General features: G+C 40.9%; 1 protein-coding gene across 2 annotated transcripts in view; it reads left to right on the top strand.

Annotated features, from left to right (window-relative positions):
• Positions 1 to 15,446, top strand: part of CERS6 (ceramide synthase 6) — a 138,807-nt gene that overhangs the window by 39,648 nt on the left and 83,713 nt on the right. For both annotated transcript variants that reach the window (XM_075511796.1, XM_075511797.1), the window contains 2 exons: positions 190 to 295; positions 3,341 to 3,471. In XM_075511796.1, coding sequence (XP_075367911.1) covers positions 190 to 295; positions 3,341 to 3,471 — 237 coding nt within the window. The remainder of the gene's footprint in view (positions 1 to 189; positions 296 to 3,340; positions 3,472 to 15,446) is intronic.

The following is a 15,446-nucleotide window of genomic DNA, read 5'->3' as shown; positions in this document are numbered from 1 at the left end:
AGAGTGATGTTACTTACTTTGCAATGTAATCGCCTGTATGAGCTTGCTTTTGAGCTGTAAGGATAAGTATTGTTTTTGTTGGCAGGGTTATAATGTTTGCACATTTACCACATCATTGATTGGTAACAGTAATGAAGTAAATAACTGAAGGATTTCACTTTTCTTTTTTCACTCTTCTGTTTCTCACAGGTTCATTGCTAAACCATGTGCCTTAGGCCTTAAAGTCCAAGCCAACGGACCACAGAAAGCTCAACCTAATGCTATCCTGGAAAAAGTTTTCACAGCTATTACAAAGGTAGAGTACTTAACTGTCCTGGTTTTGGCTAGGATAGAGTTAATCTTCTTCCTAGTAGCTGGTATAGTGCTGTGTTTTGGATTTAGTATGAGAATAATGTTGATAACACACTGCTGTTTTAGTTGTTGCTGGGCAGTGCTTACACTAAGTCAAGGACTTTTCAGCTTCTCATACTGCCCTGCCAGTGAGAAGGCTGGAGTTGCACAAGAAGCTGGGAGGGGACAGCTGACCCCAACTGGCCAAGGGGCTATTCCATACCATATGGCATCATGCTGAACAAAAACTGGGGGGAGTTGGACTGGGGAGGGATGTGGCCGCTGCTCAGGAACTGGCTGGGCATTGGTAAGCAGGTGGTGAGCAATTGCATTGTACATCACTTGTTTTATATATTATTTTATCATTATTATTATTATTTTCCCTTCCTTTTCTGTCTTATTAAATTGTATTTATCTCAACCCAGGAGTTTTACCTTTTTTCTGATTCTCTCCCTCATCCCACTGAGGGGGAGTGAGCAAATGGCTGTGTGGTGTTTAGCTGCCTGCTGGGTTAAACCACGACATTAACTAAAATATTTACCCTATAAAGTGTGATATGGCACTATCAACTATGTCTGAACAAAACAAAGCTAACTGCTAAATGCAGTGCTGCATTTTTACAGCTAAAATCAGAACATGCAAATGTCAAGTTTGTCATTGGTATACTAGTTTGAGCAGTTGTGCATCCCTTCATGATGTTTCCTATAAGCTTTTAATCAAAAAAAGTTGTTACAGAAACACTTTGTAGGTGCCATATGGCCACCTACTTTTTTTGCTGCTTATCTTTTAGAAATTTCCAGGAAATTGTTGGGTTTTTTTGAAAAAAGAGCAAATTGTGAGCCAGTAAGATTGGTGTTATGGTGTTTTCCATGAAACTTCAAAGCTCGTCCTTCTAGGAGAACTGCCTGAGCACAGGGCACTGGTGGTTTGCTGGTGTCCCAGCTGTTTATGTTTTGATGAATGTCCTTTGAAAATGAGGGTGGGGGGAGAAACTAGAAAAGTGGGGGAAACTGACCAAATAATATTTTAGAGGTTGCAGATTTTTTTTGTACAATACAAGTTTTTCCCCCATCACTTATGTCTGTCTCTACAGCTCTCACTGTATGACATCTCAACTAAACCTTTATGTCATCCTGTCCATGCTTTTGAAGCATCCTGAGCTTCCCCATAGCAGTGATCAGGTGTCCTTTAGCGTCTCCTGAAGACCTCAGTGGTCAGCTGCTTTGTAGTGGAAAGGTGTGTGGAGGCCTGAAGGACGAAACCACTGTGCTCCAGGAACTTCCCAGTCCCACCTCAGCTCTAGGCTGCAGCTGGGCACGCCACAGCAAAGGCATCAGCCTAAACTTCAGAGAATATTAGAGTTATAGAGGGGAAAATTGGGTTCAGTGTCAGGGACAGTGAAGTACACAATGGATCTGTCTTGTTTGTATGTCCTACCCTATCCTGAGATCACCATTGGACTTGGTGTGTTTTTTGTCCTGTTTTCAGAGAGGGAACCCACATACCTTGTTTCTAAAAGCTGCAGCACATGTGCTCTCACCCAGACTCAGCTGGAGGAAGAATGGGATTTCCCACCCACCCCCCCTTGTAGAATCTGCTAGTCCGACACACAGGGCCTGAGTGTGTGAAGTGATCTAACTAATCCCTGTTGAGTCATGGTAGGAGCTGGCACACACAACTCTCAACATCCAGTGCACAGAGATGAGTGGGAAGAGCTCCAAAGGAAAGTATCTACTTTCCTGCAAGAGTTTGGTAGGGCTGTCTGGTAGCTGCTCTCAAAGCAACTGTCCAATTTAGCTAGCCACCTTTTTTGAGTCATGTGCAGCAGTTCTCTCTAGTCAGGCTCCCAAGAGCTGCATCAGTCATTTGATTTTTCTAAAGTTACAGAGAATGGCTTTTCTTAACCTTCCATTGAAAAACTAGTGGCTACTTTGGTTGACTAAAAAACTTTTTTGGGGATGGATGGCAAATACTTCACCCTCCTCTTGTCTTATCCTTTTCCTTCTCTTTCCTTCCTGTCTTTTCCTGGAGGCTGATAGATGAAACTTCAGCCTGACGAAAGCTTTGCTGTTTTACCTCTTGCAACGTTTAAAAAAGTCTTTATCATGGCAGCTCTTGTATCTCATTCAATGTATGTAACTGGCTTGTAGAAATAAAGCTAAAGCTCCAGAAAACAGATTGTCCAAAAGCTTTTTTTCTGTTTCTTTAAAAAAGACTGTGATCAGGAGAAATATATAAATAGTCCTCATGCAGTACTGTACGTGTAGAATTGCTGCATGATTGGAAACGTGGCCTGTATCACTCTTCTATCCATATAGTAGTCAAATTAAGGACAGGCTCATTTTCTTTTGCTTTACCTCTGCACTGGTTTGCAGCTGCTCCAATGGAATGAGAGTTCCACATTTGTTGCTTTGGAGAATAATTTTGTGTAGCTAATTTTACAGAAAAAAATTCTCTCTCCTTGTTGTCAAGGTGATTTTCCTTTTGAAGTTGTCACTTTGTTTAATGACCTCATTTTTTAACAGTAGCATGCACAAACATGGGATATATTTTCTTTCCATCTCAGTCAAACAATCTTCAGTACTGTAACAAGTCAATAGGACAAAGGTCCTGACGCAGGAGGATGGAACAGGCATAGCATGTGGCAGGCAGGGGCGTGTTTGTAAGCCCCGCTGCTCGAGAAATGCATGTCATTTTATCCCTTCTTATCATCACTTTCAAAGTTTCAAGCAAGTTTTCATCCCATTGTCCCCTTTAAGTTTCTTATTAGTAATAACCTGCATGTAATACTACAACATATGTCCTTCTAGGTTAATAATAGTCACTGTAAACGTATTTTGATGTGGATCTGCCAGCAGAGATTTCTGTGAAAGTAATTTTATTTCTATGTATCCATGTGTCTGGCAGGCAGCCTCTAAGACATCGAGAGGCGACTACAGTGGTTCTCAATTTAAAGTGGAGTTACTGCAGTTGGGCAAAGAAATAATTTTTATCCTTCTCTGTTCTGTAGCATCCAGATGAGAAGAGGCTGGAGGGCCTCTCCAAGCAGCTGGACTGGGATGTACGCAGCATTCAACGCTGGTTTCGACAAAGACGCAACCAGGAAAAGCCCAGCACTCTTACGAAGTTCTGTGAGAGCATGTAAGGATGCGCGTTCTCTTTTGAGTCTTGTTGAGCCTGTGTTCTCATTAGTTTTCCCCTTTGTTCTTCATAGGTAATTTTGTAGACGGGTAGAAAATGATACAAATTGGTAGAATATAACTTCTTGAATGAGAAAAACAATCTCCTTTCTCCTGGAGGAGTCAGATGGTACTTTTTGTGTACTTTCAATGGTGAAAAGCTTTTGGAAACCAGGTGGTTGTGTTTCTATACTGACAGGGTGCCAGCTTGATCCTTTGAGACAAATCGCCTGGTGTTAGGCTGGGAAGCTGTCTTTACAGTACAACCTACAGCTGACAGAGATCTGAGAGATGGAGGAGTAAAGATAAAAGCCAATTGGGTTGTTAAACCCCTTCTTTTTTTTTTTTTTCTCATCCCAGGCTTGTCCCCTTTACTAGCCCATTTCCTTGGGTGCACTGAACTCTGAGAAGCTAAAGGCTCCTACGCTTTCTTTAGGAAGTTATTTTTCAACTGCCAGGGTTTACTTCTAAGGAATCTTTCCCAGCACGCAGTTGCTCTTCAAACTGGTTATCTGCATAAAGTTTATTTTTCTAAATAGACTCCATTGTTTTTAGTATCTGAGTTACATTTCCATGCCAGCTGGATTTAACATATTAATACTTAATCTGCATTGAAAGAGCGTGGAAAATTTAATCTACTTAAAATATTTACATGGTTTTCTTAAAGGAGGAGTGATAGACATTGAATTCATAACAAAACACAAAGAACAATGTTAGTTTATTTGAAAGACTCATTAATTCCAAGACTCAGCCCCCTAGCACTGCTGCATGTTGTTCCTTTGATGTGGAAGGTCGTGCATTTAAAGCAAATTTTACATGCTCCAAATCAAGAGACTTGGCAACTATTGCTGAGGCTGTAAACAAGTATTGGCTTTATTACACCCTGTTGGTCAAGTAGTTGTGTTATTGCTGGCTTAAAACTCTAGTTAAACTTTTTGTTAGCTGGGAAAGAAGCGTGACGTAGAAATGTCAGCAGAAACAGAGGAAGCCTATTTAAGTTAGAAAGCGAATCTTTGTTAATTTTTTTTTCCGAGTTTTGGTTTTTTTTTTAATTCCTAACAATTCTTAAATGATTTAAGAAATTTCAAGTAAAGAAATCACAAAAACACTGCAGACGAGAGAGAGAGAGAGAGAGAGAGAGTCAGTCATTCATGCAGATTTCCTACATATATTTCATACTTTTCCCTTTTGTAGGTTTTCTAAGTATTTTCCTTACACTTTGTTTTCCCGTGGAGACATACAGGAAGGTTCATAATACGGTCCTGAATAAATAATGTGTTAAGGCATTTTTTTCTAAAGCCAAACATAGATGAAATGTTATTCGAGTAGCAACTGATACTTACTTTCAACTAAGGACTGAATAGGAGAGAAATTAGAAGAGTTACTGTTAAGCATATTGTCTCTCTAGCTCTCTAGCTCAGAGGATTAGAGTTTTGTTGTGGTTTATGGTTGGTTGGTTTGTTTGTTTGTTTTAGAAGAAAAAGAAAGATAAATTGTCTAAAGATGACTGTCCTTTAATAAACAGAGGAACTTAATTGTCAGAATGCTTTAGTCCTTTCATTGGTACAGCTAAAATCCACCCTACTTAATATTTAATAAAGGCAAGCAGGGTGAGATTATGGATAAACCTAGTCAAGCAGGGTGAGATTATGGATAAACCTAGTCATCCTGTTGCCAACAGCTAGTGGTCTTAGAGTTACTAATTTTTGAGATCAGTGAAGAACAACCTTTTTTTCTACAAGGGTTGTAGCTGTAATATATATACTTGTCTGCTTAACTTGTACGAAAGGCTGTGGAATCTTGGAAAAAAATTAAAACTGTATTACTGTTAGAGCTAGCATATTTGGGCGGTATATTTGGCTGCTTCTGTAACTCAGGTCAAAGGCTTCACTCTCTTGCATTAGTGCCAGCACATCTGGGCTGACCTAGAGGTAGGAAAAGCTTAAACGTACCGTGAAATACAGGCACAGATAGAAAAGTTATGGGTGCTGAACTTGCTCCTTTGTGGCATACATTATGGAAAAAGCGTGCAGATGCCAGCTATGAATGCAAACTGGAAGGTAAGGTCAAGCTGTAATGAATGTCATTAACTTATGCTGACAGAATTAAGTGCCAGCTTTGTTTAGAGAGAGCCATTGGGCATTACTGCAGTATGTGTGTAATAGTAATGATAATACTTTTCCAAAAAGAAGTAAGGAGCATAAATAATAGTAAGTGGATAGTTCAGGTTCTCTCTGCTCGTGGTTTGCAGAAGGTGCAGTGGGAGTTGCCTCTCCATTTCCATATGTACATGCTGCTGTGAGAATGTGGTGTTATCCAGCTGACCGTGTGTGCATTGCCCTGATGGCATTTCCAGCAGTGCATTGTGTGCCACCAGCCATACCATCACATGTGCTGGATGGTGTTGTTGGCAAGTAGTCAGAATAGCACTGGGAAGCCGGGGATACCCTTTTTCCCCCTCAGTATGGGTGTTAAATGCTTGTCTAGTTAAATCAGGGTGCTTCACTTCAGTATGTTTGGAGCAAACTGTATGAGGTCTGTAGCCTTTTCACAGCCAATTGAGTTAATGGGGTGGCTTTTTGGATGAAGAGTCCACGTGTGGCAGCTGCTTCAGAGCTCCAGGCTGCATAAAGCACATGTTCCCATGACAGTCGTGGGAAGGGGAGCACTCCAAGTCTTCAGTAGCTGGGGCGCCAGTGGAGAGTTTCATAGCCCTGACAGAGAACAAAACGTGCCCTTATGCAGGCACAGAGCAAGCAAAATGACAGTGATCCCCACCTACACCGTCAACTGTTGAGCTGCTGTTGTCCTTCCAGAGAAGACTTCAGTTTTGCTGGCAACTGCATTGATTGACTGTGACTTGGGAAGAAAAGTGACAGAACCCACAGCAAATGTGGAGCTGCTTAAAGAGCTCCAGCTCTTTTTACATGGAGATGATTCAATTTACAGCTAGAAAAAGTGTTCGTTGGGCCCAGAGTGGCTTTTCCATGATGCAAAGGAGAAGGTAGCTGTGCCAGAAGGGCCGTAGGCTGTTTCTGACTGCCTTATCTTTCTTGCCAAATGGGTAGTGTGATTACTGTCTAAGGTAGAGGAGCTTCAATAGGACAAAGGCTGAGAGTGAAACTCAATGATAAACACGCTTGGCTGGGATGAATGACATCCAAGATCCAGGCCCAAACAGACTAAAACAGTAACTTGATCATGAGATTCTTCTTGTCCTGGATTTCTCACTTTCTCTACCTCTTCCCTTCCCTTTTTTTTTTTTTTTTTTTTTTTTCCCCTCCCCAAGCAACTTCAATTCTGGTCCTAAACAGAGTGCAGAGAAACTCCAAAACCTACACTTTTTTTTTCTTTTTTTTTTCTTTTTTTTTTCTTTTTTTTTTCTTTTTTTTTTCTTTTTTTTTTCTTTTTTTTTTCTTTTTTTTTTCTTTTTTTTTTTCTTTTTTTTTTCTTTTTTTTTTCTTTTTTCTTTTTTTTTTTTTTCTTTTTTTTTTTTTCTTCAAAATAGAATCATTCCTTTGCTGCCAGCCTTCGTCAGATGTCCTGGGCATTAGCAGGTGGTGATTCTATGAGGAAAAAGGCAGTAATAAAATCTCTTTGTCTATAGACACTGTTTGTGCCACAGCATTGTAGTGAAAATAAAGTACTTTTCAGGGACCTTAACCAGCAATCACCCCATAGAGTTTTGTGTGTCAATCTGAAAGAGAAGGTGCTGTTTGATTGTCGGAGCTGTGGAGACTCCAGGAATGGTGAGACTTCAGTGGCATCATGTACCTGCTTAAGATTTCAGATCTTATAGTGATAAGTACCTATATGAAATAGGACATAGATAATTTCACCAGGTGATGATTCATGATACAGTATTAGTCAGAAAGACAGTAATAAATGGGGTGCTGAGGATTATTTTACTAGCAAGTCAATGGGTTGTTTTTCAAGGATTTGGTGATTCTGACATGAAACTTGGAGTTAACAGCAGAGGGTTTGTAGTCACTAGGAAAGGCATCCACCTAGTAAAACCTCAGATTGCAATGCTCAGGCACTTGGCTTACGATATTAGCTGCAGGGGAGAGTCTGTCCATAGCTTTTCTTTCTTTTGTGGGAATTTAGGCAGTTTTGCTCCTTTCCTCAACTTGAAAGATCCAAGGTGCATAACGGATAAGGAAAAAGTGGTGAACTGAGTGTGCAAAGTGGACTTTTCTACTGCCATGCATTTCTGTTGTTTTTTATTCCTTTCTCTCTGTCCCCATGGCACAGCCTAACATCAAGGAAAGACAAGTTTTCTTCTGAACAAGAGTAGGGTAAGGACCTTGTACTCTGCACTTTGAGTATGCAGCGCATGAGAAAACACAGAAAGTGGACTACTTTGAATGTTTTCTGAAGCTTGTGTGGTTTCTGTGTTATTCATGGAGAATATCTGCAGTACTTTACAAGGCTAAAAGTTGTTTCTGCAGGGGACTATAAATCTATTTATAGGCAGGTGATGTAAATTGGATCAAATGCTCTAACAACTCTGCTGGAGCATAGTTCAAGCACAGAAATGTTTTTTGTTTTTTGTTTTTTTTTTTTAATTTAAAAAAAAAAAAGGTGTTTGACCACAAATAAGTTCCCAAAAATGTCTTAAGGAAGAACATTGCGTCTGAATATAGTGGAATGGGATAAGCTAGTGAGGAAAGGGCTTCAAGGTATGCTGGGGATGACTGGGAGGACGTAACTCTTGGAAGACCATAAATGGTGACTTTGCTTATTGCCAGATAGAATAAAGGATCCAAGAATCTCTTTGTTAATGTCTGACATGTTGGAAAGCCAATGCAGTAGTGATTCCTAAACTACTACCAGTTTCTTCCCGGTTTCAGTGTATTGCGCTGCTGCTCACGCTACCAGTGCGTAGGCATGTCTGCTTTTCTCAGACTGAATAGTATAGAAAGAGCAAGCATCCTGTCCTCCTCCGTTGTCCAGAGCAAAGGGAAAGAGCCTGTAATGCCCTAAGATGTTAGCCTCAGACTTTGGAATGTCATCAGGCTCATGACTTGTCTGTCCTACAGCTATGTATATTTAAGCAAGCTGTTTATTAGAGACATTTACATGGTTTCCAAGGAGTGGCTGGCAGAAACATATGGCCAAGAGGGTTTTTTGAGTTAATGCAACAGTCTGCATGTGAAAACATGGAAATGTGCAGACTGAAGAGGCAAAGATTGGGTTTTTTTTCCTCATTCTTCTCTAGAAGAAGCTTGGATACTAAAGTATCTGTAAGTGGGGTGTCTTTTAGCTTTGATGTAGGGGAGAGAAGAGTCTCTGTCTCATCTCCTAGCCAGAACATACTCTTTTCCCTTAGGAATTGAAACTATGTTTATGCACGTTGCTGTTGGGGAGATTTTGTCTATCTATAGCTGTATATATATGTACGTGTGCACATATATGTGTATAGATAGAGACAGATATATACAGAATATTTTTTTTCCGCTTATCAGGCACATTTGTGTGAAAATTTTATGGGCAGTTTGCAACTTCTTGGCCATATTGCTTTTCTCCACTAGCAGAGTAATTCTCTCCTACAAAATTGAACTGGAAAAATAACTATGCAAGGGAAAGAAATTGAGACAGCTGCTTGGTTGTTGAAATTCTGAACTGTGCTGATACAAATCTTAACAAAGCGCATAAAAGAATTCATCAGTCTGTGCTTTGTGTGTAGCAGTAAAGCACTAGAAAATAAATAGGCGTCAAAAAGCTTCTAGCTCTGAATTTCTAATAGCCTCAGGCCCTCTTAAGTCAGCCTCGAAAACACTGCTGAATACAATGATCTTTGAGATGCAAGCAAAAATATGTGGTAAATGGTATTTTGGGTCCATTTAATTCTGATCTGTGAATACAGGTTTTCAACTGCCTCAGTGCTACATGGACTAACCCGTGTTTCACAACCAGAAAAAGAGAACAAGGGGATGGGTCTGTAAAGCCATGCTACGTGCTCTGGGGCAAGTGTGATAGTTACTGTTCAATGGCCATAGAATTACCAAATCTCCCTCGTTTTCCTCTGCTGTTTTCCATGGGGCAGGAATGGCTGTTCCTTCTTGCTGTCTCACAAGCTACAAAGCATAACCTCTCCCCTGCTGCTCTGGTCTGTTCAGGAGATCTAAAGCACTGGTAACTCAACTGGCTGCTTGGTGAAAGTGAAACTGCACACTTAACTAGTATGCTGATAAAAAGTTAGAGGTTTTCCTGGGTATTATAATTCTGGATTATTTTTTTTTTAACTGGGCAGATATTTAGTTCTGCTGCTCCTTCTCCTCATAACGTCCTGCTGTGGGCTGCTTGCTGCATCCAGGTGCTCCTGGAACAGGTGCTTCCATTGACAGATGATCATAGGACAGCAGTCTCACCTGAAAGAGAAAGCATCAAGGAAAATCCAAAATTTCTGGAAGTCACTGTGAAATAGCAACAAACTCTGCAATGAGGTGTAGTATTGGAAGCCTCTAAGTAATTACTATGATTTCTTTCTTCTGGAACACTTTGTACTGAAACAGTTTATAGGACTGATAAATGTTTATACAGGTGAAAAAAGTGAGTCATTTGCATATTTTTCTTGCTGATCCTTAACTTCTTTACTTCTTTTCAGTATTTCAATTAGCTTTCTGTCACCTTGAGTGAAATATTCATTGGTGCTTCACAGAAACTGTTACAATACTGGAGCAGCTACTTTATATTTCTGTTAGTGGTGTCTGAAGGACAGAGTATTGTGTGATATCACTGAGGAGTAGGAAATGTATATTTGTGTACATCTCTCTGTGTCTGGATGTAGATTTTTTATTTTTTTTTTTTTTCCTTTTTCCCTGCTATGGCCTTAAAACAAAGGGAGTTGGGCAGGATGAATAAGAGGAGTATTATTCCTTGAAGCACAATAGCTGGGTTTATAGCCAAGAGACTGCTTTGGCTGAGGTCAGGCAACAAGGATGTTTCCCCAAAGCTGCTCACTTAAAACACCACGGTGTTAAAACAGACCTGTAAAGGGAAAGCCGGGGAAGCTGTCAGCTGCTGTAATTGACCCAGTTTTTCTGAGTGCCAGTGTCAAGCTGAGAAGTTGCCCAAGCTAACTTCTTTTAACCTACGGGAGTATCAAGTCGAGGCTAGACAGTGTGAACACAGATTTTTCTTTAAATCCACTCAGCAAAGTGTAGCACTCTGCAAAATAAATTTTGAGGATCCTACTTTACTTTGAAGAAGTTTTTCAGTGTCACTGTTTGCTGCTGCTGTCTGTACACTCCAGCTGTGCCAAGCTTATTATATCAAAAGGAAAGAGGAGCAACTGCCACGTGATCTGTCTTTGTAAAACAATGTGCCCTTTTCAAATTAATTATCTGAGAAATTCCTCTCACTTAGCATAAATCTTGATAGCTGGCAGGATATTTTGTGGTTGGAACCAACAATTTTGTTTTTATTTTTTATTATAACGCACACACACAGAGCCCCGTCCACCGTTTTGATTTTTTTTTTTCCCCATGTGACGTCCTTACTGGTTTGTACTAGTTCCACTTGAAAAACCAGTAAAGGTTGAGTCTGACAGCCTTCATCAGAAGTAAAGACCACTTTAATGGTGTTTTCTGAAGGTCTTTATTGATTGCTTTTTTAATTTATTTTTTTTTCTTTACTGAATGTCATGTAACTAATGTGTATCTTTCCATTAAAAGATGTGGGAGCTTCATGTCAATGAATCTAGTAGCAGTGTGTCATAAAACTGCTGGTGAAAGTAAATTGGTGGCTCTTAAATAGCCATAAATCGCTTATAAAGCAAGAAGCGTGTTCTTGTTTGGTTTGGTTTTTAACCACTAGAAGAAAGGAGTCATAAACCTGCTGTGTGATTTCTAAGGTAGAAATGCTAGAGAAAGAACAACTAATAACAAAAATGCATTCTTGGTATTATCAAACTTCTGTTACCGTTTTCATTATGTTAAGTGTCTCTAAAAACAGCAGCTTGAAGATCTCAACTATCATTTACTTGAAGCAAAATAATGTCTAAAAAAGTCACCTTTGCCTTCACAATGGAACCAAAGCTGGAAAATAAGGGTGCGCCTTCACTGTCATGCTCCATTTTGCCCCAGGCGGTCTCATCTCCCATGGGCTGCACTTCATGAATGCTGATTTGCTACTGGACTCCCTTCTGTGGTGATGCTGCTACCTCTTGCCAAAAGGGAATGCAGGCACTATTGAAAGGATAATTCATTGAAAAGTTAATTCACTCCAGGGTTTCCTCCAGACAGATGATATGAATATAAAATTTCCTAAATCTGACTCTTCCAGCTGGGATAGTCTTGTTATCCAAGCAGGTCCAGTGCCTCTACATTGTGCCATAGGGCAAGGAGCACATGCTTGGTGTCAGGCTATAAAAACACCATTCTGGCAAGGTGCAATACATGAATCTTAGTATTTCAGAAATGTGGATCCTTCTTGTAAGGGCGGAAGAAAAGAAAGGCAAACAAAAAACCCCACAAATCCTCATGATGTTTCAGAGCTGAATTTAATATGAATGTAAAGTAGGTCCTGGGCCCATGCTATGCAGTGTTCCAGCCCTGAGCACTGTGGATATGAGCCCATCCAAACTAGTTGATCTCTTGCAACCTTGAACTTTATGAAATGTCTGTGTAAGGATTCATACATCAGGTGATACAGATTTAATGATGGTATTAGTGTAAGGCAAGGGGGAACAACAAAGGCTAGTTCTTACACTACTCAGGGAAAGCTGTCTTTGAAGGGAATAGAACTGTTACTGGTGAAACCTGTAGAGCTGAGTTGCCTGTCACTATTTCCCATTGTGCTGCTAGACTGGTGTGAGCAGAACAGACTGTTCCATTGCCATTTTTAATTAAAATTTTCATTAAAACTAATGTGAAAGTGTGGTACTTTGCAGATGCAAATAGCAGCACAGTGACTATAGGTGCTACAAGGATTGTGCAGGAGATCAGAGAGACAGTGGAAGAAGACAGAGGGTTGCCTTAGTACAAGATAAAAGCATATGGAAATGATGACTTGTATAAAGAAAATAAATGGAGAACAGCAACTGCCTATCTCATTGTGCAAGAACCAGGAGTTATTAAATGAAAAAGAAAAGCATATTGAAAATTGAATAGTGAAAACAGTTTTTCACACTCTGAGTCATTAAACAGGATTTCATGTTTCTTTCATGGAATTCATTGCTCTCCTGAGGCAATGATTCAGCAGTAATTTGTAATTAAAGAGATTGTTTTGTTTACTTGGGCAACCAGAGTATTTGGTATTGTACTGATAAATAGATTGTATCCATAGTTTGCTTAGAAAACTGTTGTGAAGACTAATCTTAAGTCTTTAACTATAAAGTATCACTCATGCTGAAACTGGAGTACAGAAGTAAGGAAGAGAAGAGCCACGTGAGCAAACTGCATTTGTGGCATGAAGGGCGTAGCAGGGAGTAGGGGCTCAGGTGTTGGCAGAGTGAGATTTGTTGAGGCAGCTTGGTGAGGGAGGACATAGGTTTTCAATGAGATGTGGAGGGAGTTGGAGTCTGTGAAATTTTTCCAGAACAGGGAAGATGTGACCTTCGCTAAGTGCAAGAAGAGTTTATTATAGCTGCAGGTAGTAGGGAAGTTGAGATGAGTCATGGATGCCAAAAAGGAGACTGTAATTGAAGTAATCTAGCAAGTGGCAACTGAAGTGTAGAGAGTAGCAATAGATGGTCTGGCAATTGTTATCTATAGTAAGCATGTAAAGTACTGCGATTTTATCACAGTACTGTAAGAGTTACATCTAGACTCTGAGATTGATACATTCAAGGACCTATTATTCTCTTAAGAGTATTATATCTAATAACATCACAGAAAAGGGAGATAGATGTGCTTGAATGCAGGGCTTCGATAGAAGGTAAAAGAATGAGGCATTTATACAGAGACTCACGTCAGGGAAACTAGTGCTATGCAAAAAGGCCTGGAGTCATGTTTGAGTATATAAAGCTAACACAGAAATCCTGCTCTGTTTTACAACATGAGGGTGAGATGTTGTCTCTTGAGAGTAGCACTCAATAGCTCTGTACATTACTGATTCCTTCGTCTGATACAACGGTAGGCTGAGTTGAATTATGTTTCTCTCTAAGCCACATGTGAAGTCAGTGCAGAAGAGTATTGATGAAGCTTTTTATTTAGTGTCAATGTGCTTTTTCATATGGTGTCATTCAAAGCTGGTTCACTGATGGCTTCCCTGCTCCAAGAGAAAGAGGGTAAGACAGTACTGGTTGCCTTGAGTTACATAAAATTTAGTGATTTTTAGCCTGAGTCCCTGGACACATGAATAAGTTAATGGTTGGCAAGCTGTCCTAATTTTAAAGTTGTGAGAACACAGCGCAGCCGCTGACAGCAATTTTAATTCTGCCCTAACACTTGCCTTCTGATGAATCAGGACTAAACATCTTGCACATACCTCCTCTCCAACGCACAGCTTGCTCAGCACTCGCACTTCCAAATGTGTAGTCTGGGCAATCACGCCCAGCAGCTACAGCGTGGGTTTGTGCCTCCAGCTTTGCCTCTCAGAGCATCTGTATTAGGCTCTGGACTATTCACATTTCTTTGGTGGCCAGGCTGGATTAAGTAGCTTAATTATACATCCTTTTATGATTTTATTATGCGCTTTTGTGCTGTGGGGTACTTGCACAGGCTGGCTCAGGCTGTAGTTCAGCAGCACAGGCTACCGTTGCAGCTCTAGTAAGCAGTAAAGGCCACCTCCCTGACCTCTGCGTCCTTGCCCTCCCATTTGCCCTGCCCTGTGCCAGACAGCTGGCAGTACAGCTGTTTTGTAGGGCAGCACACTATACTTATTGGGGTTAAAGGTTGCCCTGCATAAAAACATAGGGTGCTTGTCAGTCAGATTTTCCTGTTGTGGGTCACAAGGTGGTCATGTAAGCAGGCTGGAGTACTGTTGCTTGTGGTGGTGGGGAACATGTATGCATCCGAGTAACAGAAGGGAAACCGGGGAGGCATGGGTAGTACTTGCATCTAATGTGAAAGCTCAGGTCTTGGTGTGGTGGAGGGGAGAAGGGGGGAAGATTGCTGCAGCTACCTGGCCCCTTCTGACATGGCAGGGTGGGAGGATGTGGTGTGGTGGAGCAGGGCATGGTGTGCCATGCCGTGCTCTAAGTGCATCTCTTCTGCTGCCAGCTCTATACAAGTGCTTAGATTAACACTGGCTGAATGAATGCTTTTCTGCTGAACAGCTGCTCCTATGGCTGTGTTTACACCCTTTATCTAACTCTTCCTATCATTATTTCTCAATTTTGAATAGTAAAATACTAGGTCTGGCTCTGTTCTTGTTGCCCTGCTATCCCACTGCATTCGAAAGCTGAACTGTCTGGTGAGCGGAAGGTGGGAGTAGACTTCTTAAAACTCTGTAGCATGCTGCTCAAGAGGCTCCAGTTAGTTTGGGACTAGTGTGAAACAGACCCCAGAACTGGGCAAGGCTGGCAGTTTCCCTCATGATTCCTTTCCTACCATGTCTGCCATGCTCATGTATGAATCTGCTCTATGATCTCTGTTTTCTCTTTTTAAGCTGGGCATCAGGACATCTCTGTGCCCAAACATGGGACTGGGAGGGAAATTAAAACATTGGTTAAGTGTCAGGAATCACCAGCCCTCTTCCCATACTGTTGTGCTGGAGCAGACAGGCAAAGATGTCCATGCCATGTTGTCGCGGTATAACCCCAGCCGTCAACTAAGCACCACACAGCTGCTTGCTCAGTCCCCCCCGGTGGGATGGGGGAGAGAATCAGAAGGGTAAAAGTGAGAAAGCTCATGGGTTGAGACAGTTTAATAGGCAAAGCAAAAGCCGTGCACGCAAGCAAAGCAAAACAAGGAATTAATTCACTCCTTCCCATCGGTAGCCATCTCCAGGAAAGCAGGGCTCCATCACATGTAACAATTACTTGAGAAG

Source organism: Mycteria americana, chromosome 9 (genome assembly GCF_035582795.1).
Source record: "Mycteria americana isolate JAX WOST 10 ecotype Jacksonville Zoo and Gardens chromosome 9, USCA_MyAme_1.0, whole genome shotgun sequence".
Classification (NCBI taxonomy): domain Eukaryota; kingdom Metazoa; phylum Chordata; class Aves; order Ciconiiformes; family Ciconiidae; genus Mycteria; species Mycteria americana.
This window is presented reverse-complemented; position numbering and strand designations above follow the sequence as displayed.